Genomic DNA, 27,187 nt, shown 5'->3' with positions numbered 1-27,187 from the left:
AGCATACTGTGTTAAAGACATGGACACAAATAAAGACACATTGTGATGCGCTCGTAAGAAAGGGTGCTGAAAGAGCTGCATTCTGTTTAGCTGGTGTAAAACTCCCTGTAAAATAACAACACTTTAACACGTCTGTCAGCAAACACTCTCCCATCTCTCCAAACTTTCTTCTCGGACTCGGAGGATCCAGGAGGGTTTCAAATGTCATTGCTTCTCTCTTCTCTTCCCCTGGTTTGTCTCCCTCCTTCCAGCTCTCTCCTTGCTTGGTGGGTAATTTGAGTTCCCTGAACGCTTTGAATAACTGAGGGACTGTGAAATAAAAAGCAAAAAAAGTGACACAAGCTGTCAGTCGAAGGAAGACGAGCAAGACGCAGTTACAGCTATGCCTGAGCCCACAGAAGGTACATCTCTCCGTTTTTGACTTTATGCTACTTCTACTATTTATTTACTAGCAGTAGTAGTAACTAGTATGTTTAATAGTGCCAGCATTGTTAGTGACAGTAACAGAAAGTCTACAAAGCATGACAAGATTAGAACTGAATCTAAAAGTTAGATTGTTAAGTGTTATTAGATCTGAATATTGAGCTTTTGTTTATTTATCAGCTATTATTGTTTAATTGCATCGTCAGAATCACTGATAAGTGAATTGTACTAAGATTCCTCGATTCGTAACTGTGACTTTTTGATTTGATATATAACAGATATATTGCAATTTGTCATTGTCATTGCTACTAAGATGATGTTTTACAGTATTTTCATGCGCTTTCTTTAATTTGCAAACTTTCTTTAGTCTCTAAACACGTGCAAACTCCCCAAACATCTCAAAATAACATTAGAATGAATAGAAGGGTGTAAGCTGAGGAGGAGGAGAGGTGTCATGAATGAGGAAGGGTCAGTGTGAAGAGAAAGAGCGGAGCAGATGTGTCAAGGCAGAAAGATAAAGTCGCACAGATGGCCAAATGAAAAGCTTCCCGAGCAAAGCTGAAACAGTATCACACACCATGCTCTGTTTGAGACTAAAGCTGTGCTGTTTCTCACCACTATAGCACTATATGAATGATCTGACATGTTTTATTAGTATGCACAGCATTACTCTCATCTGCATGGGACAGATAGATAATCTAGTCTAGTCTGTCTGCGATCTGAACTATTCATTAACAGTTTACTTGAAAGCTAAACTGGTGCTCATAAAACCTTATGCTCTGTCAGACAGATATACGGTATACGGTCATGAAATATATTTCTTCCTCCTGTCATAGCAGTTGATCTTTTTTATCCATCCCGTTCTAGTGAGTGTGTAAGACGAGAAACTGTGTGACAGTGTGAGAACGGGACGAGATGAAGCACACAGGGTGCACATCTATTAGTCTTAGCACAGTTCCTCTCTGACCACCGGCTTACAGATCATTCACACCACAACCTGAAAACACCTTCATGAAGTGTGTGTCATGAAACTTTAAAAGCTTTATGTGCACTCAATAAAACAGTTCGGCTTCAATTGAAAATGTGTTTGAATTGCATATACAATTTCCATCTATTTGGATTGCACAGTTTTGACATAACTAATGATATTTGATTTGATTGAAACAATCAAAATGCATGTTTAGATTCAGTTCATTGTAAAGCTAATATACTTTATCCAGTATGAATATGGTTCAAATGTGGAACAAGTGATATTTTAGGGAAGTTTATTCCGTCAAGGGATGAAAAATCTCATAATTCATTTTTAGTTTTCTCACAGTTCTGTAAACTGTGAGATGTAAAGTCAGATTTGCGAGAGATAAACCCAGAATTGCAAGATATTCTCAGAAATGTAAGAAAATTCCGAATTGCAAGATATGAAGTCATGTCATAAAGTCAGAATTGCGAGATATATTCAGAATTGTGAGAAAGTCAAAACTGTGACATATAAACTCGGAATTTTAAGGTATGAATTAAGAATTGTGAGAAACAATTCAGAATTGCAAGAGATAAATTTAGAATTGCAAGATATTAACTGAGATATTAACTCAGAATTGCGATATTAGTCAGAATTGTGAGATATAAATTCATAATTGCAAGAATTAAATTCATAATTGCAAGATATAAACTTAGAATTGCTAGATATAAATTCAGAATAGCAAGACATTAAGTCAGAAATGCAAGGTATAAACTAAGCATTTTAATATGTTATCTCAGAATTGCAGTATGTCAGAAATGCAAGATACAAATTAAGAATTGTGGGGTATAAACTTAAAATGTTATGATATCAAATCAGAATTGCAAGATATAAATTCAGAATTTTGAGATACTAACTCAGAATTGCGATATATAAAGAAATCATTGATGATAAACCCTACACATTAGTCAAATGATTTTAAGATACTGGAAAACACAAAGCCTAATTTAAGCCGAGCAGAATCTGAAACCTGGAGCCAGTTTGGTGGAGACACATTTTATCTGTGCTCTTTCATTCAGAGCGAGTGTGTAACTCCCTTCTAGGATCCAATTAAGGGTTCAGATGCTAATAAAAGCGTGACCCTCGAGACCTTCACTGAATCCATACCTAGGGCCACATGACTAGACTGTATATCATATGCCACAAAACCTAAACACATTTTTAAGAAGATCTAGGATCGTTGACCTCTTCGTCCCTTTCACACTCCACAGTAAGATATAAATATTTCCTGATGACCTTTGCCATTTCTATTTTCAGCTCGGTCTGTAAATCACAGTTTATTAGACAACTTTATTCATCATGGATTGAGTAAAAAGCAAGGCAAAAACAAAACAAAAAAGTCAGCTGTTCGGAGAGATATTACTGCGCTGCAGGAAAAATAGCAATGGAAAATCACGTCATGTTTTCCTGTGGCAAATCAATCTCTTAGACCGATTCCTTTCTCTGTTTAACCTTTGCTACTTCACCCAACCTTTTGAATGAACGGCAGTAAATCCGATCAGCAGCCTGTCAGCAGCGTTGATTTACACGCTGTCGCTCTTAGAAGGGTTCTTCCAGATGCTGTTGTCCGATATGGTAATGCCACAGAAGCCCAGGGGAGAGACGAGCTCTAAAAATACCTTCATACGCTGATAATCACCACTTCAGCTTCACAGACTTTACTAGTGAAGAAGAACACTCTGGACAGCTGATTTAACTGTGTTTGTCACCATCCAAATGCAAAGTTAGCAGAAACTCAAGCTTCTATTTAAAGCTGCACTTATGGTTTTCTAATTAAATAAAGCTGTGCACATAATGAATAACGTTTTTAAAATGTTTTTCACATGAGGTCTTATTTAAAGCTAATTTATTTGAAATGGACCAAACATATTGAGATCCTATTTCCTGTTATTGGACACTTTTGTTCATGAAATAAATGGTAATATTTCAACATTTATATTTTACACAACCAAATCTGGTGTAAGAAAGATTTTTTTTCCAAAAAAAAAAAAAAAAAAAAAGTCTCTTCTGCTCACCAAGGCTGCATTTATTTTGATAAAAGATACATTTAACACAGTAATATTGTGAAATATTATTATAATTTCAAAAATCTGTTTTATATGTGAATATATTTTAAATTGTAATTTATTCCTGTGATGCAGCGCTGTATTTTCAGCATCATTCCTCCAGTCTTCAGTGTCACATGATCTTCAGAAATCACGAAAATATACTGATTTCATGCTCAAGAAACATCTCTGATTATTATCAATGTTGAAAACAGTGGTGCTGCACAATATTTTTGTGGAAACAGTGATACATTTTATTTTTCAGAATTATTTGATGAATAGAAAGTTCTGAAGAACAGCATTTGTTTTATAATCATGTTGACATGATCAGTTTATCAAACAGCACTGAATGAGGGCAAATAAAACAATGCAACATATAGTGTAATAAAATGATTGCTATGATAGCAAAATCAATAGGATTACAAACTTTTAAAAGGACGGAGCATGTCTATAATTTTGCCATAAATTGGTTAGTTAGAAGCTAGTCTCAATATAAATAAATTAAATGAGTATTTCAATTGGAGTGACCCGGGATCAAGTGCTTAGCTCAGGGTCACAATGCTGACAGACTGGGTCTCAGACCTTTAGTCACTACTCAGTCATTTACATGAACAGATTTAGACAGTCGCCTCGGCACGGGTCTCATTACGTGCTGCATTATCGGCCACCCAGATTCACTGATTCGGTAAAGTTTAAATGAGTGCTTTTATAACAATCTGCATTATATCTGAGTGATAGATGGAGGTTCAGCAGCTCTGTCGGGAGACACCAGGTGTGTGTGTGTGTGTGTGTGTGTGTGTGTGGAATTGTGCTAAGACTGGGAGCTTACCTACCTAATGTGCTAAATCCAGAATGGAGTACACTGTGTTAAGTATTGCCTCAATCCCTCTGAAACACACACACACACACAAACACACAAACACACACACACACACACACACACACACACACACACACACACACACACACACACACACACACATTGTGTTTCCATGTTTTATTGGGACTCTCCATAGGTGTAATGGTTTTTATACTGTACACTGTATTTTCCATCGCCCTACAACAAACTTACTCCTAAACTTATCTCTCACAGGAAACTTTGTGCAATTTTAAATTTAAAAATGTTTTTAATTCTGTATGATTCATAAGCTTGTTCACTCATGGGGACCTCAAAAATGTCCCCACAAGGTCAAGATTTAGTGATATTACTACCTTGTGGGGACATTTGGCCCCATAGCATGATAAATACAAGGAACACACACACACACACACACCTAAAGTGAATCATGAAGACAAAGTTTGAGGTGTTTATTCACCAAATATAAACCATAAACACTAAAGCATTTCTGTGTTACTGCTGTTAGCCAGGAGTTACTTACCTACAATTACATTTACTTATGACAAACTGATTTTATAATATTACAATTTATTGTAGGTGAAGTGTGACATTTATGAGGTATAAACTGACACATACATTAATAACATTTGGAGCCGGATCAGAAGATAGGATCATTTTACTGAATCCTGTTCAAAATCAACTCATCAAAGTCAGTTCATTAAATTTTCAATAGCCAGATTTCCTGAACAAGTCCACATGTGATCTCGGATCATATTCTGGATTATAAAAATTATCTATTTTATAATAAGTGATCAAATTCCTAATTCCAGATTCCTGAATGAATGAATTGCAAACACAATAATTCCAAGCAGCATTCAATGAAAGATAAAAAATAAATGCAAAAATAAAAGCATAAATAAATACGGATTTTAATAAAAATGTTCTACTATTTTTTTATGCAACAAAACATTGATCAACTTATTTATTAATTAATAAAATAAAATAATCACTTTAAACAGCAAATATAACAAATTTAAAGAGGTTAATTAATACTTAAATTGCAAGTAATTTAAAGAGTTTTAAGGCAGTCTTTCTTTCAGTTGCTTTAAGGGTTGAAATATTCAAGCCATTTTTAGACACAAAGTTAATTTCTATGTGTGTCTTGAAATCTGATACAGTGCTTAAAAAAAAAAAAAAAAAGTCCAGTGAAGACAGACAAATAACATCATGGGTAGACAGATCATATTTTATACAAACCTAAAAAAATCCTGATCCATCCTACTTACTGTTTAAAAGATTGTGTCCACTGAAAAACACAATTAAACAGGAATGAGTCGTCTACTTTACCTAAAATCAATCTGAAGTGCAAACACAATAACCTTCCATGTGGCACATCTTCTCAGTTAACCTAAAAACAAATCGCAGCATATCTGTGGTTATGGCTCAATATTCTTTAAGCTCAGTCATTTTAGACAGTTATTTGCCCGACCATAAGAGCCTGACTGTGAGATGCTTGCTATCTGATACCGGTGTGGTGGAAGGGTAGATTCCTGGCCTGACATCAGAGAGGTTACGATGTTACCGTTGCCTTTTAACAAGCGCCATGGCAACAAAGTGCCCTCCTGAGAACGAGGCGGATGTTAGGCATGCTGCTATTTCAGAGCACACGATCAGAGAGAGTTTCTCATCACCAGAGTGGAAACATCTTGATGAAGTTGCATTGACACCTCCGACTCCAAAGCAAGAAATTAGTGCTCAGCTGGTGATGTTTTTCAACTGCAGATGCTGAAATTAGCTCATATATATATCAGAGTATCTGCAGGTTAAGACCAAGTAAAGCAATCGTAAATCTCCCTCAGTAAATGTCTTGTTTTCCAGTGAAAGATTCTTAAATCAAGATATATTTACCTGAGACGCAACATGACATAAATAGTCTTGTTTTCAGAGAAATGTATTAAAGTGAAGTGAGTTTCTGATTAAAACAAGAAAGAAAACCAAATCTGCCAGTGGGTTTCTGAGAGATATCTGTTCTTGTTTAAAACACAAGCTTACTGAATTTAGTTAAGTTTCTCAAAATAAATACAAAAATAACTTTTTATCTTCATTTAGCATCTCAAGCAAATGTATCTTGATTTAAGGATGTTTAGATATTTGATTACAGAAGTTTTTTTTTGTTGTTGTTTTTTTTTTGTGTTGCATGCAACATTTAATGCAACGACTTTACAGACACACACACACACACATTTGTTTTTGTGTAAAGTGTGTTCATCCCATAGGTGTAATGGTTTTTATACTGTAAAAACTGTATATTATATCTCCCTACACCAACCCTAACCCTAACCCTCACAGGAAACTTTGTGCATTTTTACTTTCTCAAAAAAACTCATTCTGTATGAATTATGAGTGTTTTGAAAAATGGGGACATGGGTTATGTCCTCATAAGTCACCCTCTCTGTCTAATACCTGTGTCATACCCATGTCATTATACAGAGTTGTGTCCTGATATGTCACAAAAACATGCCCACACACACACACACACACACAGAGAGAGAGAGAGAGAGAGAGAGACATACATACCGTATAGAGAGAGAGAGAGTTATTCAGTTTAATACCAAACGAGATGTAAACAGTGAAATTAAACATATGTTACTCTAGTTTTATTTGAAAATTCACTCCTTGTGCATTAAAACTGCCCTTAACTCTTACCCACGTTTATATAGCAAACTATGGCATCACATTTAATCAAATTTACAGCTGTATTTTCCAATTCTGAAAAAGACAACTCAGTCAAAGGTCATATGTGCACACGGTATGTGCGATTATAAATATACAGAAGAAAGTCTAAAACTGTGAGGTTATGCCACCTACATTTTTCTGGTATCATATTTATAGGGCTGTAGAGCATCTGTGTGGCTGAGAGTCTGTATCAGTTTACACAGAGCTCTGGAGTATATTTATCATCAGGACAGATGATGTCAGAGTGGTTACATAGTAACTTAGCCGATGGTCATCAATCAGGATTCACAGAAACATTTATGGTCAGTCAGTGCCGCGGTTTCAACATTATTAAATTAATGTATTGTAGAAATATACAGTACAGACCAAAAGTTTAGAAACATTACTATTTTTAATGTTTTTGAAGGAAGTTTCTACTGCTCATCAAGCCTGCATTTATTTGATCAAAAATACAGAAAAAACTGTAATATTGTGAAATATTATTATAATTTAAAATAATAGTTTTCTATTTGAATATACTTTAAAAAAATAATTTATTCCTGTGATGCAAAGCTGAATTTTCAGCATCATTACTCCAGGCTTCAGTGTCACATGTAACATCAGTCGATCACATGATCATTTAGAAATCATTCTAATATTCTGATTTATTATGAGTGTTGGAAACAGTTCTGCTGTCTAATATATTTGATCAATAAAGGGTTAAAAAGATCTGCATTTATTCCAAATAAAAATAATAATTCTAATAATATATATTCTAATAATATTTACTATAATATTTAAAATTTACTATCACTTTTTATCAATTTAACACATCCTTGCTGAATAAAAGTATTGATTTTATTTAAAAAAATAATAAAAAAAAAAATTACTGACCCCAAATTACTGACCAGTAGTGTATATTATTATTACAAAGTATATTTATTTTAAAAATAAATAAAATAAAAAATGTTATTCATCAAAGTATCCTAAAAAAGTATCAGATGTTCTGAAAAAATATTAAGCAGCAGAACAGTTTCCAACTTTGATAATGAATCATCATATTAGAATGATTTCTAAAGGATCATGTGATAATGATCCTAAAAATTCAGCTTTGCATCACAGAAATAAATTATAATTTAAAGTATAATACATTTAGAAACAATTATTTTAAATTGTAATAATATATCACAATATTACAGTTTTTTCTGTATTTTTTATCAAATAAATGCAGGCTTGATGAGCAGAAGAAACTTCTTTCAAAAACATTAAAAATAGTAATGTTTCCAAACTTTTGGTCTGTACTGTACATATTTTATTTAAAATACTTTTTATGATAAAAATGCCTTCTGACAGCTCACTGGATCATTGATTGAAATATGTATAACATGTACATTTTACAAGTTAAATATATGCACTATATTATGCATTAATTATATGCTTACTTAATCTGTTGTCTAATGCCACTTTTTTGTCTCTTTTCTTCCCACAGAGGTGAAGCCAGAGGGTAAGTGACACCATTAATGTGCACTGACTGTTTCCAAATCAGAAGACCTTTAAATATAAAAAGCAAAAAGCACAGAAGATTTCTTTAGTTTAACGTTGTTCTTTCATCTGCAGAAGCTCCAGAAGAGGATGGTAATTAATCTGAATGGTTATGAAACTCCTTTAGCAACTTCCTTGCATTATTTAAACCACATACTAACTATATAAATCACTTAGAATTTCTTTAAGAGTTCTAAGTCGGTGTGTATGAAAAGGACTGTATGATATAATGTGGAATAATACCTATTATATTTACAGTGAGGTGTGTGTAGGCTAATACAGTTGCCCTGCCCTATTATGAAAATGAATGTAATATTAAAATGAATGACTGCAAAAAGTGAGAAGAGGAAAGAATGGTTGTCTCTTTCCTTGTGCATGGAGCTCACATCAGTTATTTCAGAGATCCTATAATTAATGTCCTTCAAAATACGTATTATTGTTTAATGCTTGACTTAATAAGTTTTAAATATTTGCAAGGAATATTTAAAATGGAAACGGAGCGTGCTTCTTGTTGACACCATGAAATGTTATTTACAGGATCCCTGACTGTGAATATATGTGCGCGTGTATTTTTGTATTTATATAACAAACCTGTCACATGCTTGCAGGACGAACCGAGCTGACAGGACTTTTTGTGCAGAAGCCAGAAAGTGTGGTAGCCATCACAGGTATTAAAACTCAAATGCATCATTAAAGCTTCAAATAGTTGCCATCATAAAACTACCCATATTAAAAGATGAATGCTGCATTATTATGATTGATCTTTTCGTTTTGTTTTTTGACACAGGTAAAGATGTAACATTTGTGGTTAAGGTGGACTCCACCAACCTCACACGCAAACCCACCATGAAGTGGTTAAAGGGGAAGTGGATGGACCTCGGGAGCAAAGCGGGAAAACACATCCAGTTAAAAGAGTCCTATGACAGGAACACGAAGGTTAGAGGGCACTGTGTTGCATTGAGACTCAATTTAATGCAAATAATATTCATTATAACAGGATTTATGAACTGTTCAAAGTGTGGTGTACTGAATGAAAGCTTGGTTCCATCATGTAACGAAAGAATTAAATAAACGTAACTGACTTATGTCACAATTCAGACTTTTTTCTCAGAATTGCTTTTAAAACTGAATCTTGAGATATAGCCTACATTCAGAAGTGCAATACATTAACACAGTTCTGAGAATAAGAGTCAGATCTGTGAGATATAAACTTGCAATTACAAGAATAAATCAGAATTGTTAGATGAAAGTCACAGTAAAAAAAATATATATATATTATTCTGTGGTGGAAAGAAAAATACTGAATTGTAAGTTTACATCCCGGGAAAGATAATGTAAGATAAGGAAAAGGTCAGAACTCCTAGTTTCTGACTTTCTCCCTCAGAATTGTAAGAAAATAAAATTGCGAGTTATAAACCTTTATTTTTAATTTTTGTGGTTGAAACAGGTTTCCTTAAAATGGTTCTTGGGAGAGCATTTGTATAATTCAAAACTGAAATGTTAATGGAATTCATTATATCAACAAAATTATTTTAAATTATTTTATTTAAGTACTATATTGATCTGACTTTTTTTCTACAATATATAATATCGATTTTCTTTACACTGTTAAAGCTGCGGTAGGGAACTTTTGACGCTCTAGCGGTTAATAAACAGAACTGCTTGCGTCTTGCAGAAGAACATCGTAGCCGGATCTACTTCTCTCTGTTTATGTCTATGAAGAATCACAAAGGTACTGGGTTACTCCGCCGCGGTACCCCCGAAGCAATCTAAAATAGTCCGAATATAAACACTTATTATAGGTGCACCCTAGTGATTCAGGACAAGCTAAAAACACAGTTTGGAAAATGGATTCATGGTGTACTCGCTTATTATATAAATTTTTCTGCATTTTGAACACAAACAAAGTTACGGACCGCAGCTCTGATTGATTATTTTTTACCGGAGTGATGGAGTTTCTGCAAATGGCAATAAGACCACTGGGAGGAGCCAGAGGAGCTTGATTTATTCACAGATTATCTGTCTCATATTCTACTGTTAGGACATAATGACAGGTTTCACAAATATGTAAAAAATACATTTTTACAAAAGTTACCTACTGCAGCTTTAAGTTGATCAATTTAAATTAATTTGTGGCATGTTTTATTACACATCATCCTTACACATCACATGTCTTTGGCTCGTTCTCTCTCAGATCTACACGTACGAGATGAAGATCGTCAAGGTGGTCCCCGGAGACGCAGGTGGATACAGGTGTGAAGTGTCTGCTAAAGACAAGTGTGACAGCTGCACCTTTGAGATCACTGTGGAGGGTTAGTGTGTCTTTCACAACCAAAATAACACTAAAGCACCATCTTAGAAGAATGACTGCTCTATATTTATCTTTCTTCCTTTTCTGTAGCTGCTGAACAAGAGGAGCAAGCAGATATTTTGTCTGCCTTCAAAAGAGCGTGAGTCTGAGTAGACAGACGTGAGCGAATAGACTTTTCTCACAAGTATGCAGCCAGATGTTTAGGATTTAACAGAACTAAGTACAATAATTGAGCAAGTGAACCAACCATCAAAAAACACTTTGGTTAACTGTCTGTTAATATGAATACCGGAAATGAAAGCAATATTTAGACTGTGTAATTGAGGCCATAAAACCATGAGTATGTTTTGATTTAAAGGTCAAAAGCTATAGCTTACATCAACAACAACAACAACAAAAAACTGCATCAAATTATAAGCTCTAATACATTTTCAGAATTTTTTCAACATTTTTGCTTTAGACAATTTACAAATGCTAAATCACAAAATAAAATAAGGTTATCACTGCATCTTTCTGAAAAAAATGAAGTGATTAATATATAGTTTATTTTTTTTCGTTATTTTAAAATCTTACATTTACTGTCATTATATAATAAATTTGTTATTTTATATTTCATCCTAACGAATGAGTTCTTATTAAAAACTAACCTAAATAATAAAATAATTATATATCGGCATCGGCTGTCAGCCAAAATGAGTTAAAATTGATCAGCATATCAGATATCGGCAAAAATCCAATCGTGCATCCCTATATTGGGGTGTTTTTTTTGTGTTCTGGAATTAAGTAAATAAGTAAAAAATAAAAAATAAATTTAGTCATGATGACTTCTGAAAAATGGGTGCACAAATGAATGCACATTTGTGATTAAAAAATGATATACAAAACAAAAATCAAAAAAAAAAAACTAAAAACAATTATTTTAACTTAATTTGACTTGCAAAAACATTTCATACACACATATGTATTACATATAGATGTTTTTTTATATGTATTAATGTTATGATGTGACGTGTAAATTAATTGAAAAAATATATACTTTTTTGAGTTAAGTGAATATATATATATACACACACACACACACACACACACACACACATTGTGTTTTGTGAATTCAACATGTGCTCTTGTACAGTGGTGCTGGGGAGGACGAGGGTGAACTGGACTTCAGTGGTCTTCTCAAAGCCGCTAAAAAGTAAGTGTTCTCTCTCTTTCCATTAAAACCACACTCCGTCTCCTAAAACCGCTCACTCTTGTTTATAACATCACTCACTTTCACAGGAAAAAGAAGCCAGAGCCTGAGCTGGACATCGACGTCTGGGAGCTTCTGAAGAGCGCTCATCCCAGCGAGTACGAGAAGATCGCCTTCCAGTACGGCATCACTGACCTGCGTGGCATGCTGAAACGACTCAAGAAGATGAAGGTCGTGGAGCCCAAAGTCAGCGAGGGTACGAGAACGAGAGATCAGTCAGAACTCAAGTCTGTGATCTTCTGTTTGAGACTGTGTGTGGGATGTTTCTACAGCGTTCCTGAGACGACTGGAGTCAGCGTACTCCGTTAACAAGGGAAAGAAGATCGTCCTGTCTGTGGAGGTGGCTGACCCTAACGCTGAGGTCAAATGGCTGAAGAACGGCCAAGAGATCAAACCCTCGGCCAAGTGAGAATCTAGAAAACACACACAGATGCATTGCATTTCAAAGACACATTTCTGAGAAAAGCACTTTCACTTGATCATGTGGAGAAAGCATTACTAAGATGATCCATTTTTTTGTGTTTTAAACCTTTTATGTGTTAAAATTGTCTCAAAATGGCAATAGCAACAACATTTATACAAAAAGCAAGGAAGCCTGGACATCCACACTTATTTTAGGTTTAATATTGTAAGCAAGCATCACATATATATCCGTCTCTTTGTATGGCAGATACATCATGGAGTCTAATGGAAACATTCGAACCCTCACGATTAACAAATGCAGTCTGGCAGACGATGCTGCGTATGAGTGTGTGGTCGGGACTGATAAATGCTTCACGGAAGTCTTTGTCAAAGGTGTGTGTTTTTTTAATCAAATTCATCTGGAGAGCTGCAGTGCTCGCATTTCATTTCTTAACATACAGTAAATATCTGCAAAATCATCAACAAAAACCCAAGATATGTTAACTAGCATTACATTTGTTCTCCAAGAATCGCTTTGCAAGCTAATGTCAAAGTAAAGTGTCAAACAGTAAGCTCCTTTAGCATTCTGAAGACACTGTACTAGATATTGCTGCATTGTATACACAGGACTACAATGGTGTTAGAAGTCACCTTATCAAATTGCATTACAGAACCTCCGGTCACCATCACTAAACTGCTGGATGATTACCAGGTCGTGGTGGGAGAAAGAGTGGAGTTTGAGATCGAAGTGTCGGAGGAGGGAGCACACGTCATTTGGTAAACAAACTACAAACAGGCAATAATTTACATCATGAAGGAACTGAAAATGCTTTTGCTATATAGAGAGAGAAAGAGAGAGAGAGAGAGAGAGAGAGAGAGAGAGAGATTTATAAACCTGAAAGCTGAATAAAAAAGCTTTCCATTGATGTATGGTTTATTAGGATCAGACAATATTTGCCCGAGATACAACTATTTGAAAATCTGGAATCTGAGGGTTTAAACAAAATTCTAAATATTGAGAAAATCATCTTTAAAGTTGTCCAAATGAAGTTCTTAGCAATGCATATTACTGATCAAAAATTAAGTTTGATATATTTATGGTAGGAAATGTTTCTAAATATCTTTACTTAATGTTCTAATGATTTTTGGCATAAAATAAAAATTTATAATTTTGACCCATACAATGTATTTTTGGCTATTGCTACAAATATACCCCAGAGACTTAAGACTGGTGTTGTGCTCCAGGAACACATATGTAATATATGAACATAATATAGTAATCTGCACAATTGTTTACAAAGTTGGTAATAATCAGAAATGTTTCTTACTGGACTGGAGTAATGGTGCTGAAAATATTCACATGGTAAAGAGTTATTATAAATGGTAAGATTTTTTTTTTTTTTGATTAAATAAATGGAGCATTGGTGAGCATATGAGATTCTTTCAAAAAAATAAAAAAATGAATTTATATTTATCCCAGATTTTTGACCGGCCATGACTGTATGTGTAACTGCAGGATGTTCGAGGATCAGGAGTTGTCTCGAGATGACAAAAATTCAAAGTATCGTTTCAAAAAGGACGGGAAACGCCACTGTCTTATTATTCAAGAGGCGACCGTAGAGGACAGTGGGATGTACTTCGTTTACACCAACGGAGGCCAGTCGAAGGGAGAGCTCATCGTTGAAGGTAACATCTGATCTCTACTTACAGCCCTCACCAGTGGGGTTGGTTGTGAAGACTAAAGTTGAAACTCTTCAATCGTTTTTTCTTCTCTTTGTCAAACTCCACCCCAGAGAAGGAACTGGAGGTGCTGCAGAGCATCGCAGATCTCACGGTCAAATCTGCAGAGCAGGCTATGTTCAAGTGTGAGGTGTCTGACGAGAAAGTCACAGGGAAATGGTTTAAGGATGGCGTGGAAGTCCAAGCCAGCGACCGTATCAAGATTTCCCATATCGGCAGGTCAGCATTCAGACACGTGTTGACTTTGATGAGATGTATTTGTGCAGGTTTGAAACATGTGTGCGTGTGACTCCAGGATTCATCGTTTAACCATCGATAACGTCAAGCCAGGGGATGCTGGAGATTACACGTTTGTCCCAGACGGTTATGCGCTCTCACTGTCTGCTAAACTCAACTTCCTGGGTGAGAAGGAAACTCTATAGTCAACAAAACTATCTCAGATTTGTTATGACTGTGCATAAACAGATGGTCTTTTTTCTTTCAGAAATCAAGATCGACTATGTTCCCAGACAAGGTAGGACAAAAACCAAGACGTTTTAATTTCTTATTCAGACATGCTAATTTAAAAATATGAAAGCTTAGCCTTTGGTTAACTGCTAATTGCTCTGGGTTGCGTTTCCCAAAAGCATTGTAAGCTAAAGTACATCGGCCCAGACTGGTTGTGAAGACATAGTTGTAACATATGCTCTCTCTAACCACACTTGCTTGTATCCACTTACTTTGTCTTGCTCCTTTAAGATCCTCCTAAAATCCATCTGGATGTGGCCGGTAACATGGTTTCTCAGAACACCATCATTGTTGTTGCTGGTAACAAGCTGCGTCTGGATGTGGAGATCACAGGAGAACCTGCTCCCACCGTCTGCTGGATGAAGGGAGACAAGGTACACATACAAAATAAAGACTATTAATCAGTAGTGATTATAATTTTGACATTTAATTTGACATATTTGGTATAGTGGGTTATACACATGCTTCAAATTGGGATGCACTAATATAGAATCTCCACCAGTTTACTAAAACTTTTTTTTTTCATTACAAAATTAAAATTAATAAGAAATATGACTGGAAAAAATATTGCCTTGGCAACTAACTTAAGTGTATATTTAAGCACTAAAAATATTATAAATAAAAACTAAAACGGAACTAAATTTAAACTAACACTGACATAAAAAACAGACAAATAACAAAAACAAATAAACAAACAAGAAAAACCTAATAGAAAGGACAAAACCAAACAGCAAAATAAAAATAAAAAAGTATAAAAAATAAAATCATATAACTAGTCATTCTAAATATGAATAAAACTGCAATAGTATATAAGTATTAAAATAACACTCCTCTCTACATGCTTGAAATGACATTAATATAGAGTGTAAAACTTTAATTTATTTATTTTTATATATTTTTACAGAAGTCCTACTGAAGTTAAAAATTAAATACATGCTTATTAACTGTGATTTTAATAGAAACTGTAATATACACAAATAAAGAAACATAATGCATGCATGCCATTGATAAAGAAATGACTGGCTGACTTGTGTTTATTTTTTTTTGCAATATTTTGTGTATTTTTGTTTAAATAAATGCCATTTTGTGAGCAGAAGAGACTTATAATCACTAGCTTACGAATGGTATTCATGTGTATTTGTGGTGTATTTTTGTGAAATTTATAAATACATTTTACTTTGACTTTTTTATGTTATTGGTATTGGTCTGACGTATTGTATTGGCTGAAAACCATCTAACAAAATTTTGCAGTATGTGTTAAATATCATTTGCTTGTATTTTAAAAAATCTAAAAAAAAACGAGTTGTTAGTGTTTGCTAAAGGAATAAATAAAGCGGCTGTACCTGTGTGTCACAGCAAGTGACAGACGCAGAGGGACGAGTGCGTGTGGAAAACAGGAAAGACCTCAGCTGTTTCGTCATTGAAGGAGCAGAGCGAGAAGATGAGGGCAACTACACCATCACTGTCACCAACCCCGCAGGAGAAGACAAAGCCCACCTATTCATCAAAATCGTAGGTGTGTTTCCAGCACTGCCTCTTTATTCCTGCAGATGGCACTGTGATTCTGACCAGAAACTGATCCAAAGTTCAATTTCTAAAGGAATGTGGACAAAAGTAATTATGCTAATTACAAACACTACAGTGATCTCTAATGATTGAATCATTGTTGGAGTTTGAATGCACCTTTAGGGTCTAAATGCACATTTAGATTTACATTTATGCATTGGCCAAATGCATTCATGGCAAAGATCTTATCCACTCATGCAATCCCTGGAATCGAACCCATGTCGTTGCAGATGTTCCTGATCCTCCCGAGAATGTGAAGTGTACCGGAGTAGGAGAAGACTGTGCCACTATTATCTGGGAGCCTCCGAAGTTTGACGGAGGAGCACCTTTAAAAGGTAACACACACTTGTTAGAGGTATAACACACACACACAGCTGTAAATACTAGGGATGCACCGATATATCTTCCGATAATCGGTATCGGCCGATAAAAGCTATTATCTGCATTCATTATCGGCAGATAATATTGGCAGATTATCGACAGATTTTTAAAAACGGTGGATAATCACGGGCTAATTATCTCCTGTCAATCAAATGAAACTTGCATGAAGAATGTTTTAGTGTGTGTGTGTGTGTGTGTGTTGAATTTAGGGCTGTCTAATTTAAATGAATAATAGCACATTAACACAGGTTCTGTTAAACCCTTTAAAGCACGCGTCGTTCAAACCAGGGTTGCCAGGTCCACAGTTTTCCCTTCATAGAATATTATTTGTAATGTGCCTCCAATCCAATAATCACAAAGAGCTTTGTTTCTACAAATAAGAAATAAATGCAATTTTGATGCACTTAATGTGACGCTCTTAGATCGCTGTAGCGCTTCAGCTCAAGCGAGAACGCAGAGCACGAGTCTCTTCCACTTTAATACAAATTTTTTTATGAAAACTACATTATGTGCAATTGAGTAGTATACAAACATTATTGAGTGTGAATTTTATATCTATAATAAATATCACTGAATATAATAGCGTTTAGTTCATTTTAACCTCTTATGTACCAAAAGAGAAGGTTCCCTGTATAGTTTGCAGCATTAGTTTGAAGAATTTTTTTTTCTTAAGAAAAACAAACTATCGGCATCAGCAGATACTGTATCATTCTGAATAATCAGCATTCGTATTAGCAAAAAAATGACAATCACAGTATTTGACACAATTAGAAGAAGTCGCTGCATCATAACAGGAATCTGTTCTGCTTCTGTTTCCAAGGCTATCTGATGGAGAGGAAGAAGAAAGGATCATCTAGATGGACGAAACTTAACTTTGACGTCTATGAGAACACAACATATGAGGCCAAGCGCATGATTGAAGGCATTCTGTATGAGATGAGAGTTTATGCAGTCAATGGAATCGGAATCTCGGCTCCCAGTCTCAACTCCAAACCATTCATGCCGATCGGTGAGAAGCTTGTGCTATTGCTTTGTTATGAACTTATGACGACTCTCGCTTCAACTCCTTAGATTTTTCTCTTTCGCAGCTCCCACCAGCGAGCCCACAAAGCTGACCGTTGATGATGTAACGGACACTACGTGCTCACTGAAGTGGCTGGCTCCGGAGAAGATCGGAGCTGGAGGGCTGGATGGATACATCATTGAATTCTGCAAGGAAGGAGGTGAGTCATCTGCTGGAATCATCTTTGCCTAAACCGAACACTACATAGTGACAGCACAGCGGATGCAAAGCTACTTCAGCAGTGTGCACTTGGGCAAAGTTCCTCCAGGAGTATTGTGGATAAAGTATATGTGAATAAATAATGCAAGATAAATAAAAGGGCTGGGTGATATAGCTTAAGAAAAAGAACTTATTTTTTTTATTTAGTGTCCAAGCCAACATTTTTCACTTTTAATTTAAAGAACTAGAATAATTGATTCTAAAACAAAAATTTATAAAAACTACAGACATTTAAAAAAAAAAAAATAATAAAAGTGACAAAAATTTAACTGTTCTGCTTATGCATCACATGATACTGATATTTATGTTTTTGCTCTAAAATGGTTTAAATTTAAAATGATTTAGATTTAAATTGGAGTAATTCTTTGAACTTTCTAGAAGTTGTTTGCAAATAAATCTAAAATGTTTAATGCTATTAGTAAAATAATAAGAAATATTTAAATTAGCACTTAATTTAGTAATAATTTCATTTTTTATTTATATGCAACAATATCTAATTACAAATAACAATAATTATGTATATCTCTGTGTGTGTGTGTGTGTGTGTGTACATATATATAAACAGACATGCAGCTAAAACACTAAAATCTGATTTTTGAATTAGCTCATTTAAATAAAAAATAATAATAATTGCAACTTACTGTATCAACTTTTCCCACTGAATTTCAAATGGAAGTCTTTAACACTCGAGTTAATCTCAGAAAAATTGCAAGCTAAATCATTGCAAACATATGATGAATATTCAATAAATCATACCTCTCCATCACATGCCCAAATCATTATTTTTATTTTTTTATAAATTAATACTACAATTATTTATTTGGAGAAAAAAAAAGATATTTAATCTTTGCAATTAAAAAAATATATAATAATTCATTATAATGTGTCAATATAAATCTATGTTTTAATGTTTGAATTATTATCAATAATCTTTCAGAAACGGAGTGGCATCCTGCTAACACGGATCTGGTTGATCGGCAGAGTTACACAGTGAGGAACCTTCCCACTGGAGAGAAGATCAATTTCCGTGTGGTTGCGGTGAATATAGCGGGCCGCAGTCCTCCTGCACTGCTCGAGCAAGCCGTCACCGTCAGAGAGATCATGGGTGAGGAGACAACCAGATCCAGGAGAGATAAATAATAAACCCTGTTTCTTCAGAGTGATGTTCTGCTCTCGTTTCAGAGCATCCCAAGATCCGTCTGCCTCGTGAACTCAGAACCAAGTACATCAAGAGAGTCGGAGAGAAAATCAACCTCGTCATCCCTTTCCAGGTGTGTGCATGTTAAATGCATCTATCATAATCCCATCGCTTCACAAATGAACAAGTGTGTGTGTGTGTGTGTGTATTCAGGGCAAGCCTCGGCCTGTTGCCACATGGCTGAAGGACGGCCAGCCGGTGGATGAAAAGAAAGTGGGCGTCAGGAACTCAAACGTCGACTCCATCCTCTTCATTCGTTCTGCTGAGAGAGAGCACTCTGGAAAATACACGCTTTCCTTAAAAATTGAAAACATGGAGGACTCAGCTAACATAGACATCCGGATTGTAGGTAAGATAAAATAGTTTTGAAGATGTGTAGATACTTCTTCACTCATCTTGCATTTTTATTAATAAATATCATAAAAAAATAGTGGTCGACCAAAACGGATTTTTAATTGGCTGATGCTGATTTTGGTATATATAAATAATTAAAAACAATTATAATGTAAAAAATGTATATGCTATATTCATGTAAAAATATAACATTAACCAACAAAATTTTAAGTTAATTTCAATAATTCTATAACACATTTGCAAGTTTATGGCTGGCTGATGTCAGATATGATCAAATGACATGCAGATAAATTACATTTTTTACCTTTTTCTTTATGTTAAGGGTTTTATTTGACAATTATTTTACAATTATTTAAAATTAATTATTTATTTGACATTTTTAGTTTTTATTAATTTATTAGGTTTATTTAATTATGTAAATATAAATCATTTTATTAAATTAATTAAATAAATGTTACATTTTGGAATTTATTATTAGTCATTTATGAAGATTATTTCATTATGTAAATATAAAAATAATAGTCAAATTATTTATTTAAATTTTACATTTTTACAATTTTAAAATCTTTATATTTTTTATTTGTAGAAACATTTAGCATGTTTAAGAGTTAATTAAATCTTTAAAATATTTTAAAAATTATTCATGATTCCTAATTAGCTTTCATCACCTCCCAAACTGCACGAATCCCAGTTTTGGGAAACTTCGAGAGCCCTGAAATCTCCCTCTGTCTTATTGCTCTAATGCTGACCCCTGATTGACCCCAGAGACGTTCATCAAGTTCTTCTGACTCTCTTCCCAGATAAACCTGGCCCTCCGACTCAAGTGCATGTGACTGACGTCTGGGGTTTCAACGCAGCGTTGGAGTGGAAACCTCCCAAAGATGACGGCAACTGTGAGATCACCGGCTACACGATCCAGAAAGCAGACAAGAAAACCATGGTGAGAGATCTGATCTCCATTTATCCACCAAGAAATCAGTCTGTCATCATTTACTCACCATCATATCTTTCTCTGACTTCAGCGTGACTTCAAACTGGTAATAGAGTCATACATAGCTGACTGTTTCGGTGATTTATCATCATTTTTGGCCTCAGCAGCATCCATCTGTTTACCGTAGGGTGTTTGAAACAACATGAGAGAGAACAAATGATGACAGAACTTTTATTTTTGTGTGAATGACTCCCTTTCTCCATCACTTCCTCACAGGAGTGGTTCACGGTGTATGAGCACAATCGCCGCACTAACTGCACCGTCTCTGACCTGGTCATCGGAAACGAGTACATGTTCCGCGTCTACAGCGAGAACCTCTGCGGTCTCAGTGAAGATCCCTGCATTAGCAAGAACACCGCCATCGTAGCCAAGAGCGGTCAGTCAAATCAAACTTAGCTGTTCGACTGCACTGCATAAAGAAAAAGGCTTGAGAGCAGATAAACTGTGGTTACTGTTGCTGACAAGTTAACTATTTAGAATCAATGGAAAAGTCCAATAGACAACTTGTAAAAATGCATAATAAAACTTTAATGTATATAAATATATGAGGAGTTTATTTGCAAAAACAGATAACTCTGCTTTTAACATTTTTCAAAAAAAAAATCTTTTTTTGTTTTTCATTATGCATTCCAATTAAATCTCAATCAAACTGCAGTTGGGTTATTGTGATTAGGTAAAAAAATACAGCTAACTAACACAATAAAAAAAAAAAAAAAAAAAAATATTATTTATTTATTTTTCTGTTTTTGCTAATAAACTCTTCATATATATATATATATATATATATATATATATATATATATATATATATATAGTTTTTATATAAAATATTATTTCATTACTAAGTAAAAATATAAAATGTCTAAATAAACGCAAAATAATTTTACTGTAAAATACAAAAAATTTAGTACAAATCAAGAATGTATTATTATTATTATTGTTATTATTGTTATTATTATTGTTGTGTTTGTATGGCTTTGCAATTTTGTGATTATATATGAATATGGCTGTAATATAATTATAGCTAGAGCTATATAAATTACTAATAAATTGCTAAAAAAAAACATTACTAAAATCACAAAATTACAAAGCAAAACTGCTAAATAAAAACTAAAATTAGAAATATTACTTGCAATATTTAAATGTAAAATAAAAAAATAGTATTTAAGTAAAAATATATAATAATTTGTTATTAAATAACAACTGTAAAATTACAATATTAATATGTATGATTACATTTCATAAATGTGGTCCTGAACCACAAAACCAGCAAATAAAACATTGTTTGGGTCAAAATGATCGATTTTTTTTTTATGCCAAAAATCATTAGGATATTAAGTAAAGATCATGTTCCATGAAGATATTTTGTAAATCTCCTACCGTAAATATATCAAAACGTAATTTTTGATTAGTAATTTGCATTGCTAAGAACTTCATTCAAACAACTTTAAAGATGATTTTCTCAGTATTTATATTTTTTGCTCCCTCAGATTCCAGATTTTCTAATAGTTGTATCTCAGACAAATATTGTCCTCCGAACAAACCACACATCAATGAATAGATCATTAATTCAGTTGTCAGGTGATGTATACATCTTTTAAAAAAAATTATAATAAACCTCTTATGGATTTTGTGGATCATGTAATGTCTTAATTTCTTAATGTACAAACATTAAATGCTTTACATTTCACACACTGTGTTCGCAAATGCACATTATAAGCAGCACAAACTCCAACACTTCATTCTGAACATGCAGCAGATGTATTTATGTACTCAAATCCCAGCCGTTGTGATTTAATAATCTCATTAATCGCAGCTAACACAGTAGTATATTCACACAAACATGGTACACTGTCAGGATTATGTTTGCTAGATATAATGTTAGCACAGATGTTTGCAGATTTTGATGTCAGTTTCTCAATGTCACACTCTTAGGTTTGGAACAAAAGCAAGCTTCCTATAAGGAGAAGGACATGAACTGTGCTCCGAAGTTCACCGCACCCCTCGTGGATCGATCTGTGACCATCGGCTACAGCACGGCCATCAGCTGCGCGGTCAGAGGCTTGCCAAAGGTACACACACTGATCACACTGTCAACATACTCTACCGAACATGAGGACAACGACTCGCTTTTATTCTTTTTAAGCCAAACACTACAGATGAACAGTGTAAAACATTTACCTAACATATGTCACCATATTTCCCCAGATTATTAATCGCAGTACAGAATTTACAGATATATGTGGCATTAGCTACAGTAGTTAAATATGCAATAATTTGCATTAATCTGGGAAACGTAAATCTGAACATAAAGCCAGGTTCAAAAATGTTATGTTTTTAAAGAAGGGATTTTTTAATTATCAGAAAATTCTGTCAACAGACGGCAAACATTTACGCTATGTTTTCAGGAATAAAATGTTATATAAAATCAGATATATGTATAAATATGTAAAAACATCAGAATATAGATTGGAATAAAAAAGTTAAGTAGATGCAAGAGCTACTGAAGTGGACGGAGGGGGAAAAAAGCATATTAAAACATACGTTTTTTTAACTGAAATCTTAGTGTGTTATACCCTAAAATCTTAAAAATGACTTGTGACTGATCAATATTTTGCCAGAAATGTCTTGCCTTAACATATGTCACAAAACCAGTCTAAAGTGTCATTTTTTTTTTTTTTTTTGCCAATAAATTTATTTAAGCCAATACATTTTTTGAGGGTGCAAAAAAATAAAAAATAAATAAAAATTGTGAAAATCACCTTTAAAGTTGTCCAAATGAAGTTCTTAGCAATGCATATTACTAAACAAAAATTCAGTTTTGATATATTTATGGTAGGAGATTTACAAAGCATCTTCATGGAACATGATCTTTACTTCATATCCTAATGATTTTTGCCAGAAAAGAAAAATCGATCATTTTGACCCATACAATGTATTTTTGCCTATTGCTACAAATACACCCCAGAGACTTAAGACTGGCTTTGTGCTCCAGGAACACATATACTCCCCATCATCCAACATCTTTCACAGTCCACTGTGGAAAAATCATGTCACATCCAGTTTAATGCTGTAATGTCACGAGATGTACTTCTGAGCAGAACAGTTTGACCTCTGTGTTTCTGTGCAGCCGAAGATCATCTGGATGAAGAACAAGATGATAATAGGTGACGATCCAAAGTTCCTGATGCAGAATAACCAGGGAGTCCTGACTCTAAACATCCGCAAACCCAGCACCTTCGACAGCGGGAAGTACACTTGCAAGGCTGTGAATGAGCTCGGAGAAGATGAGGTGGAGTGCAGATTGGAAATCAGAGGTAATTTACAAGAACACTGAAAGGGATCGGATGTAGAAACCATTTTCAACGAGAAATGCATTTACTCACCTTGTATTTGGAACATCATAAGGCAAGAGTGATTCTTAATAATAGGTGCTAGAAAATATGATTAGCTCAGTATAAAACCTGGATAATTCGAATAAAAAGTCCAGTGTGAGAACAAGAGTTGATTGTTTTAAACGCAGTACTTCAGTGGTTCACTAGAGGGCGCATGTAGTACTTCATTAAACTGCTGCTGTGTCATGTGCTTGTGTCACCAGTTAAACACTGTTACCAGGAAAACCTCTGAATAACATTAGAATATGCCATCAGACAACATCCAGCTGGAAAGATACAAAGAATGTGAACAAACAAAGTTATGCAACCGAACATGTCTTCGCCGGAGGAGGATGAATACATTTAAGGAGATTTAATGGATATGTGTCATACTGACAACACACAGGCAAAAACCAGATGCTTTATGGCTTGTTTCCAACTGTGCAACATGTTACAAAAAGATAATTAAAGCAGGAAAGTCATGCTTACTTTCACTTCCCTTACGAAAAAGAAGTTTATTCAAGTGTGCTATTAGTACACTTTTAAACTAAAAATAGGAATGTGTGCTTTCAGTTTATTTTTTTATGTACTTCTCAGAAATGGGGTTTATGTACTCCTCAGAAATATACTTAAAGGGACATTTAAGTGTACTTGACTTATACTTACAAAAAGTCTGAATATATTTGAGCTATTCCTAGAATCTGTGTTTTCATTGTTATACAGTAGAGGGCGCTAGTACACATCTTCTGCACAGAATTTCCCAAAAAACACAAGTGAAGAAGAAAAAAGAAACAACAGATACTAAAACATGTACTGTAACTCGATCATCTGACATGAAACAACATCAAAACTGTAATGTTATAGAATAAAATGACCGATTTAGAGGTAATAATTACAGTCAAGCTTTGAAGTGTTGATCAACTCCATCTACATTTAGATTATCATTCTCAATCCAATTCATAGTCTTTTTTTCTGCTTTTTGTGAGTTTTATTAAACTTACCCACATTTAAGTGTTAAAAAAAAGAATACATGAAGCTAGATTAATATATTTTGTTGTTGTTGTTTGTTTACAAGCAAATACTCTGTTCTTTCTTTGGATGTTTTGGATATGTTTAGATATTCATATAACAAAATATATACATATTCAAACCTAAATAGGGACATATTAGTATACTTAAAGTACGATGTAAAGTTCACTTAAAGAAAACGTATTGCAGTATAAAACTATAAACTAGTAGGTTCTGATACTAAACTTCAAAGTGTACAAAGTATTTAATTAGTAAACTCTCAGTATACATATAAATTAACTTTTAGTATGGTTGCAGTACAAACAACAAACATCAAGGTAAACTAGTTGTGTCCTCAAAGTTTGTAACTGTTATACTTAAAGTGTACTTAAAAGTATATTTTATATACTAGAAAGTGGGCCAATGTAGTCCCAAGGAGTATTGAAACAGTACACTTAAGTATACTACTAGAACACTGATATTTGTATACTTGCTAAATAAAGTATACTTAAAAATATACTTGAACTTTACTTAAGTATACTTAGTAAAATAAACTTGAAGTGTACTCCTTTTTGGTAAGGGATTTGTCTTTTTAGTAATGCCATTGGAGAATAGCACATTATCATGTTGCTAGCCTACATTTGAATTCTTGAACACATCAAGTAGATATTGTGCACTTTATACTCATTCGATCCACTAATCTTCACTTTTTTTAGTGAGATATCCAAATCCAGCTAACTTGGTCATATTTTCTACACTATAGATTAGTTAATCTTTTTATAATAGTAGTTTACCCAGAAGGCCATAAATGCTTTGATGATATAAAAGACATTAAACTGGTTTAGATGGTCAAGACAACATGCATTCAAATTTCATCTTGCTTGCATGACATTTATCCCTAAAATGTTTAAATATGTATAATATTTAGCCTACTTCTTACATAATTTTCATTGCATTTGCAAATTTATCCCTCAAATGCTCATTACGGTAATGCAAAAATACAATATCCATTCTTATTATAGTCTTAACAACAGCATAAATTTAGTACAGCAGACACTACCATGATGTATATCATTACTGTATATCATTATTGTTTTATGAGTAATACAAATACAGAGCATATCATCTGTCATCTCTTCTCACAAACACATTCTCTCTCTCCTGAACACAGCCGCACCGATAGAGAAGAAGGAGTAGAACAGATGACGCAGAGTTAACAGCAGAGATGAAACGGATGAGAAATGACATCGACTGAATATGATCCACCATAAACTTCTGTTTTAAAGTCATTTGTGTTTGCAGTCTCTCTGTGTGAATGAAATAAGTGACGCCGGCTCACACGGTCTTAAACTCTCGCTCTGGTTTAGTACTGTAGCTTTTGAAGGCTTTGAATAAATGCTCAGTTGACTGCATTATGCCCCAGTGAGAAGTATTTTTATAAAAACTATAGCAACCGGTGACGTTGTGCTATGGACAATAATGCATGTTCAAAAACAATGGCTTTAGTAGGGACTGAAAACACAGACTCTTCCCTTCATGTAGTCGACATATTTCCTCTTCATAAATGAGTTAAGGATCAAACAGGTGATTGAAATGAATATTAACAAAGCTTGCTTGGTTGGTTAGCTAGTTACAAAGCTTAATGCTGTCTGAAATGATCAAATTACCTAATGCTTTCATTTTGCTCGAATATTTGCAGCCCAAACTGCATTGTATGTGTAACTTGTATCTCCATTTGTTGTGTTGCGGAGCAGAAAATAAACTACTTTTATGACAACTGCACCATCACTGATTTCACAACACATCTGCAGGTGAAGATAAAGCACACACTGAAGCACATAAAAAGGATATTTCACCATTTTCTGCTCACTCGATCCACTAGTCTTCACAAACGATGTCTAAAGCCCACTAACTTCATATTCTCCACAATATCATAGATGCATTATCGTTTTATAATATAAACAGTTTTTCCAAATGATGCTGATTGGAAGATATTAATTGGCCATTAATTTTAAATGCTTTTTTCTCAAGCTTTGTTCCTCAAAGTAAAAAAAAAAAAAAAAACTATATATATATATATATATATATATATATATTTTTTTTTTTTTTTTTTTTTGCTTATAACGTTTTGCCTATTTGGGAGCATTTTTACATTACTTTCAAGACATTTAATGACATTTAAACCCTAAAAATGTACAAATAATTAAATAAAAAATAGTGTGTTTTAAGGTATTTATACATCACAC

General features: G+C 34.0%; 1 protein-coding gene across 2 annotated transcripts; it reads left to right on the top strand.

The window, feature by feature from the left end:
- The first annotated feature begins 221 nt into the window (after window positions 1-221).
- Window positions 222-26,718, top strand: mybpc2b (myosin binding protein Cb). 2 transcript variants are annotated; one of them, XM_026200581.1, is made up of 29 exons: window positions 222-401; window positions 8,526-8,540; window positions 8,654-8,671; window positions 9,187-9,246; window positions 9,366-9,514; window positions 10,773-10,890; window positions 10,980-11,028; window positions 12,022-12,081; window positions 12,168-12,334; window positions 12,411-12,543; window positions 12,809-12,933; window positions 13,212-13,317; window positions 14,057-14,226; window positions 14,334-14,499; window positions 14,576-14,682; window positions 14,765-14,794; window positions 15,019-15,161; window positions 16,144-16,303; window positions 16,584-16,688; window positions 17,555-17,743; window positions 17,823-17,957; window positions 18,954-19,121; window positions 19,199-19,287; window positions 19,368-19,563; window positions 20,369-20,508; window positions 20,776-20,935; window positions 22,495-22,631; window positions 23,690-23,876; window positions 26,113-26,718. In XM_026200581.1, exons 1-29 carry the CDS (start codon window positions 383-385, stop codon window positions 26,136-26,138), a joined length of 3,327 nt encoding a protein of 1,108 aa, XP_026056366.1. In that variant the 5' UTR covers window positions 222-382; the 3' UTR covers window positions 26,139-26,718. The 2 variants fall into 2 exon arrangements, with proteins under 2 accessions (XP_026056366.1, XP_026056367.1); XM_026200582.1 differs by lacking the exon at window positions 8,654-8,671.
- The last annotated feature ends 469 nt before the right edge of the window (window positions 26,719-27,187 follow it).

This window comes from Carassius auratus, chromosome 24 (assembly GCF_003368295.1).
Source record: "Carassius auratus strain Wakin chromosome 24, ASM336829v1, whole genome shotgun sequence".
Classification (NCBI taxonomy): Eukaryota; Metazoa; Chordata; class Actinopteri; order Cypriniformes; family Cyprinidae; genus Carassius; species Carassius auratus.
The sequence above is the reverse complement of the archived record's forward strand: the minus strand, read 5'-3'. Positions and strand labels throughout refer to the sequence as shown.

Coding starts and splice junctions, on each gene's coding strand:
- mybpc2b (XM_026200581.1), top strand. Junction 14,500..14,575: donor AAGATTTCCCATATCGGCAG/GTCAGCATTCAG, acceptor GTGTGACTCCAG/GATTCATCGTTTAACCATCG. Junction 15,162..16,143: donor GCTGGATGAAGGGAGACAAG/GTACACATACAA, acceptor TGTGTGTCACAG/CAAGTGACAGACGCAGAGGG.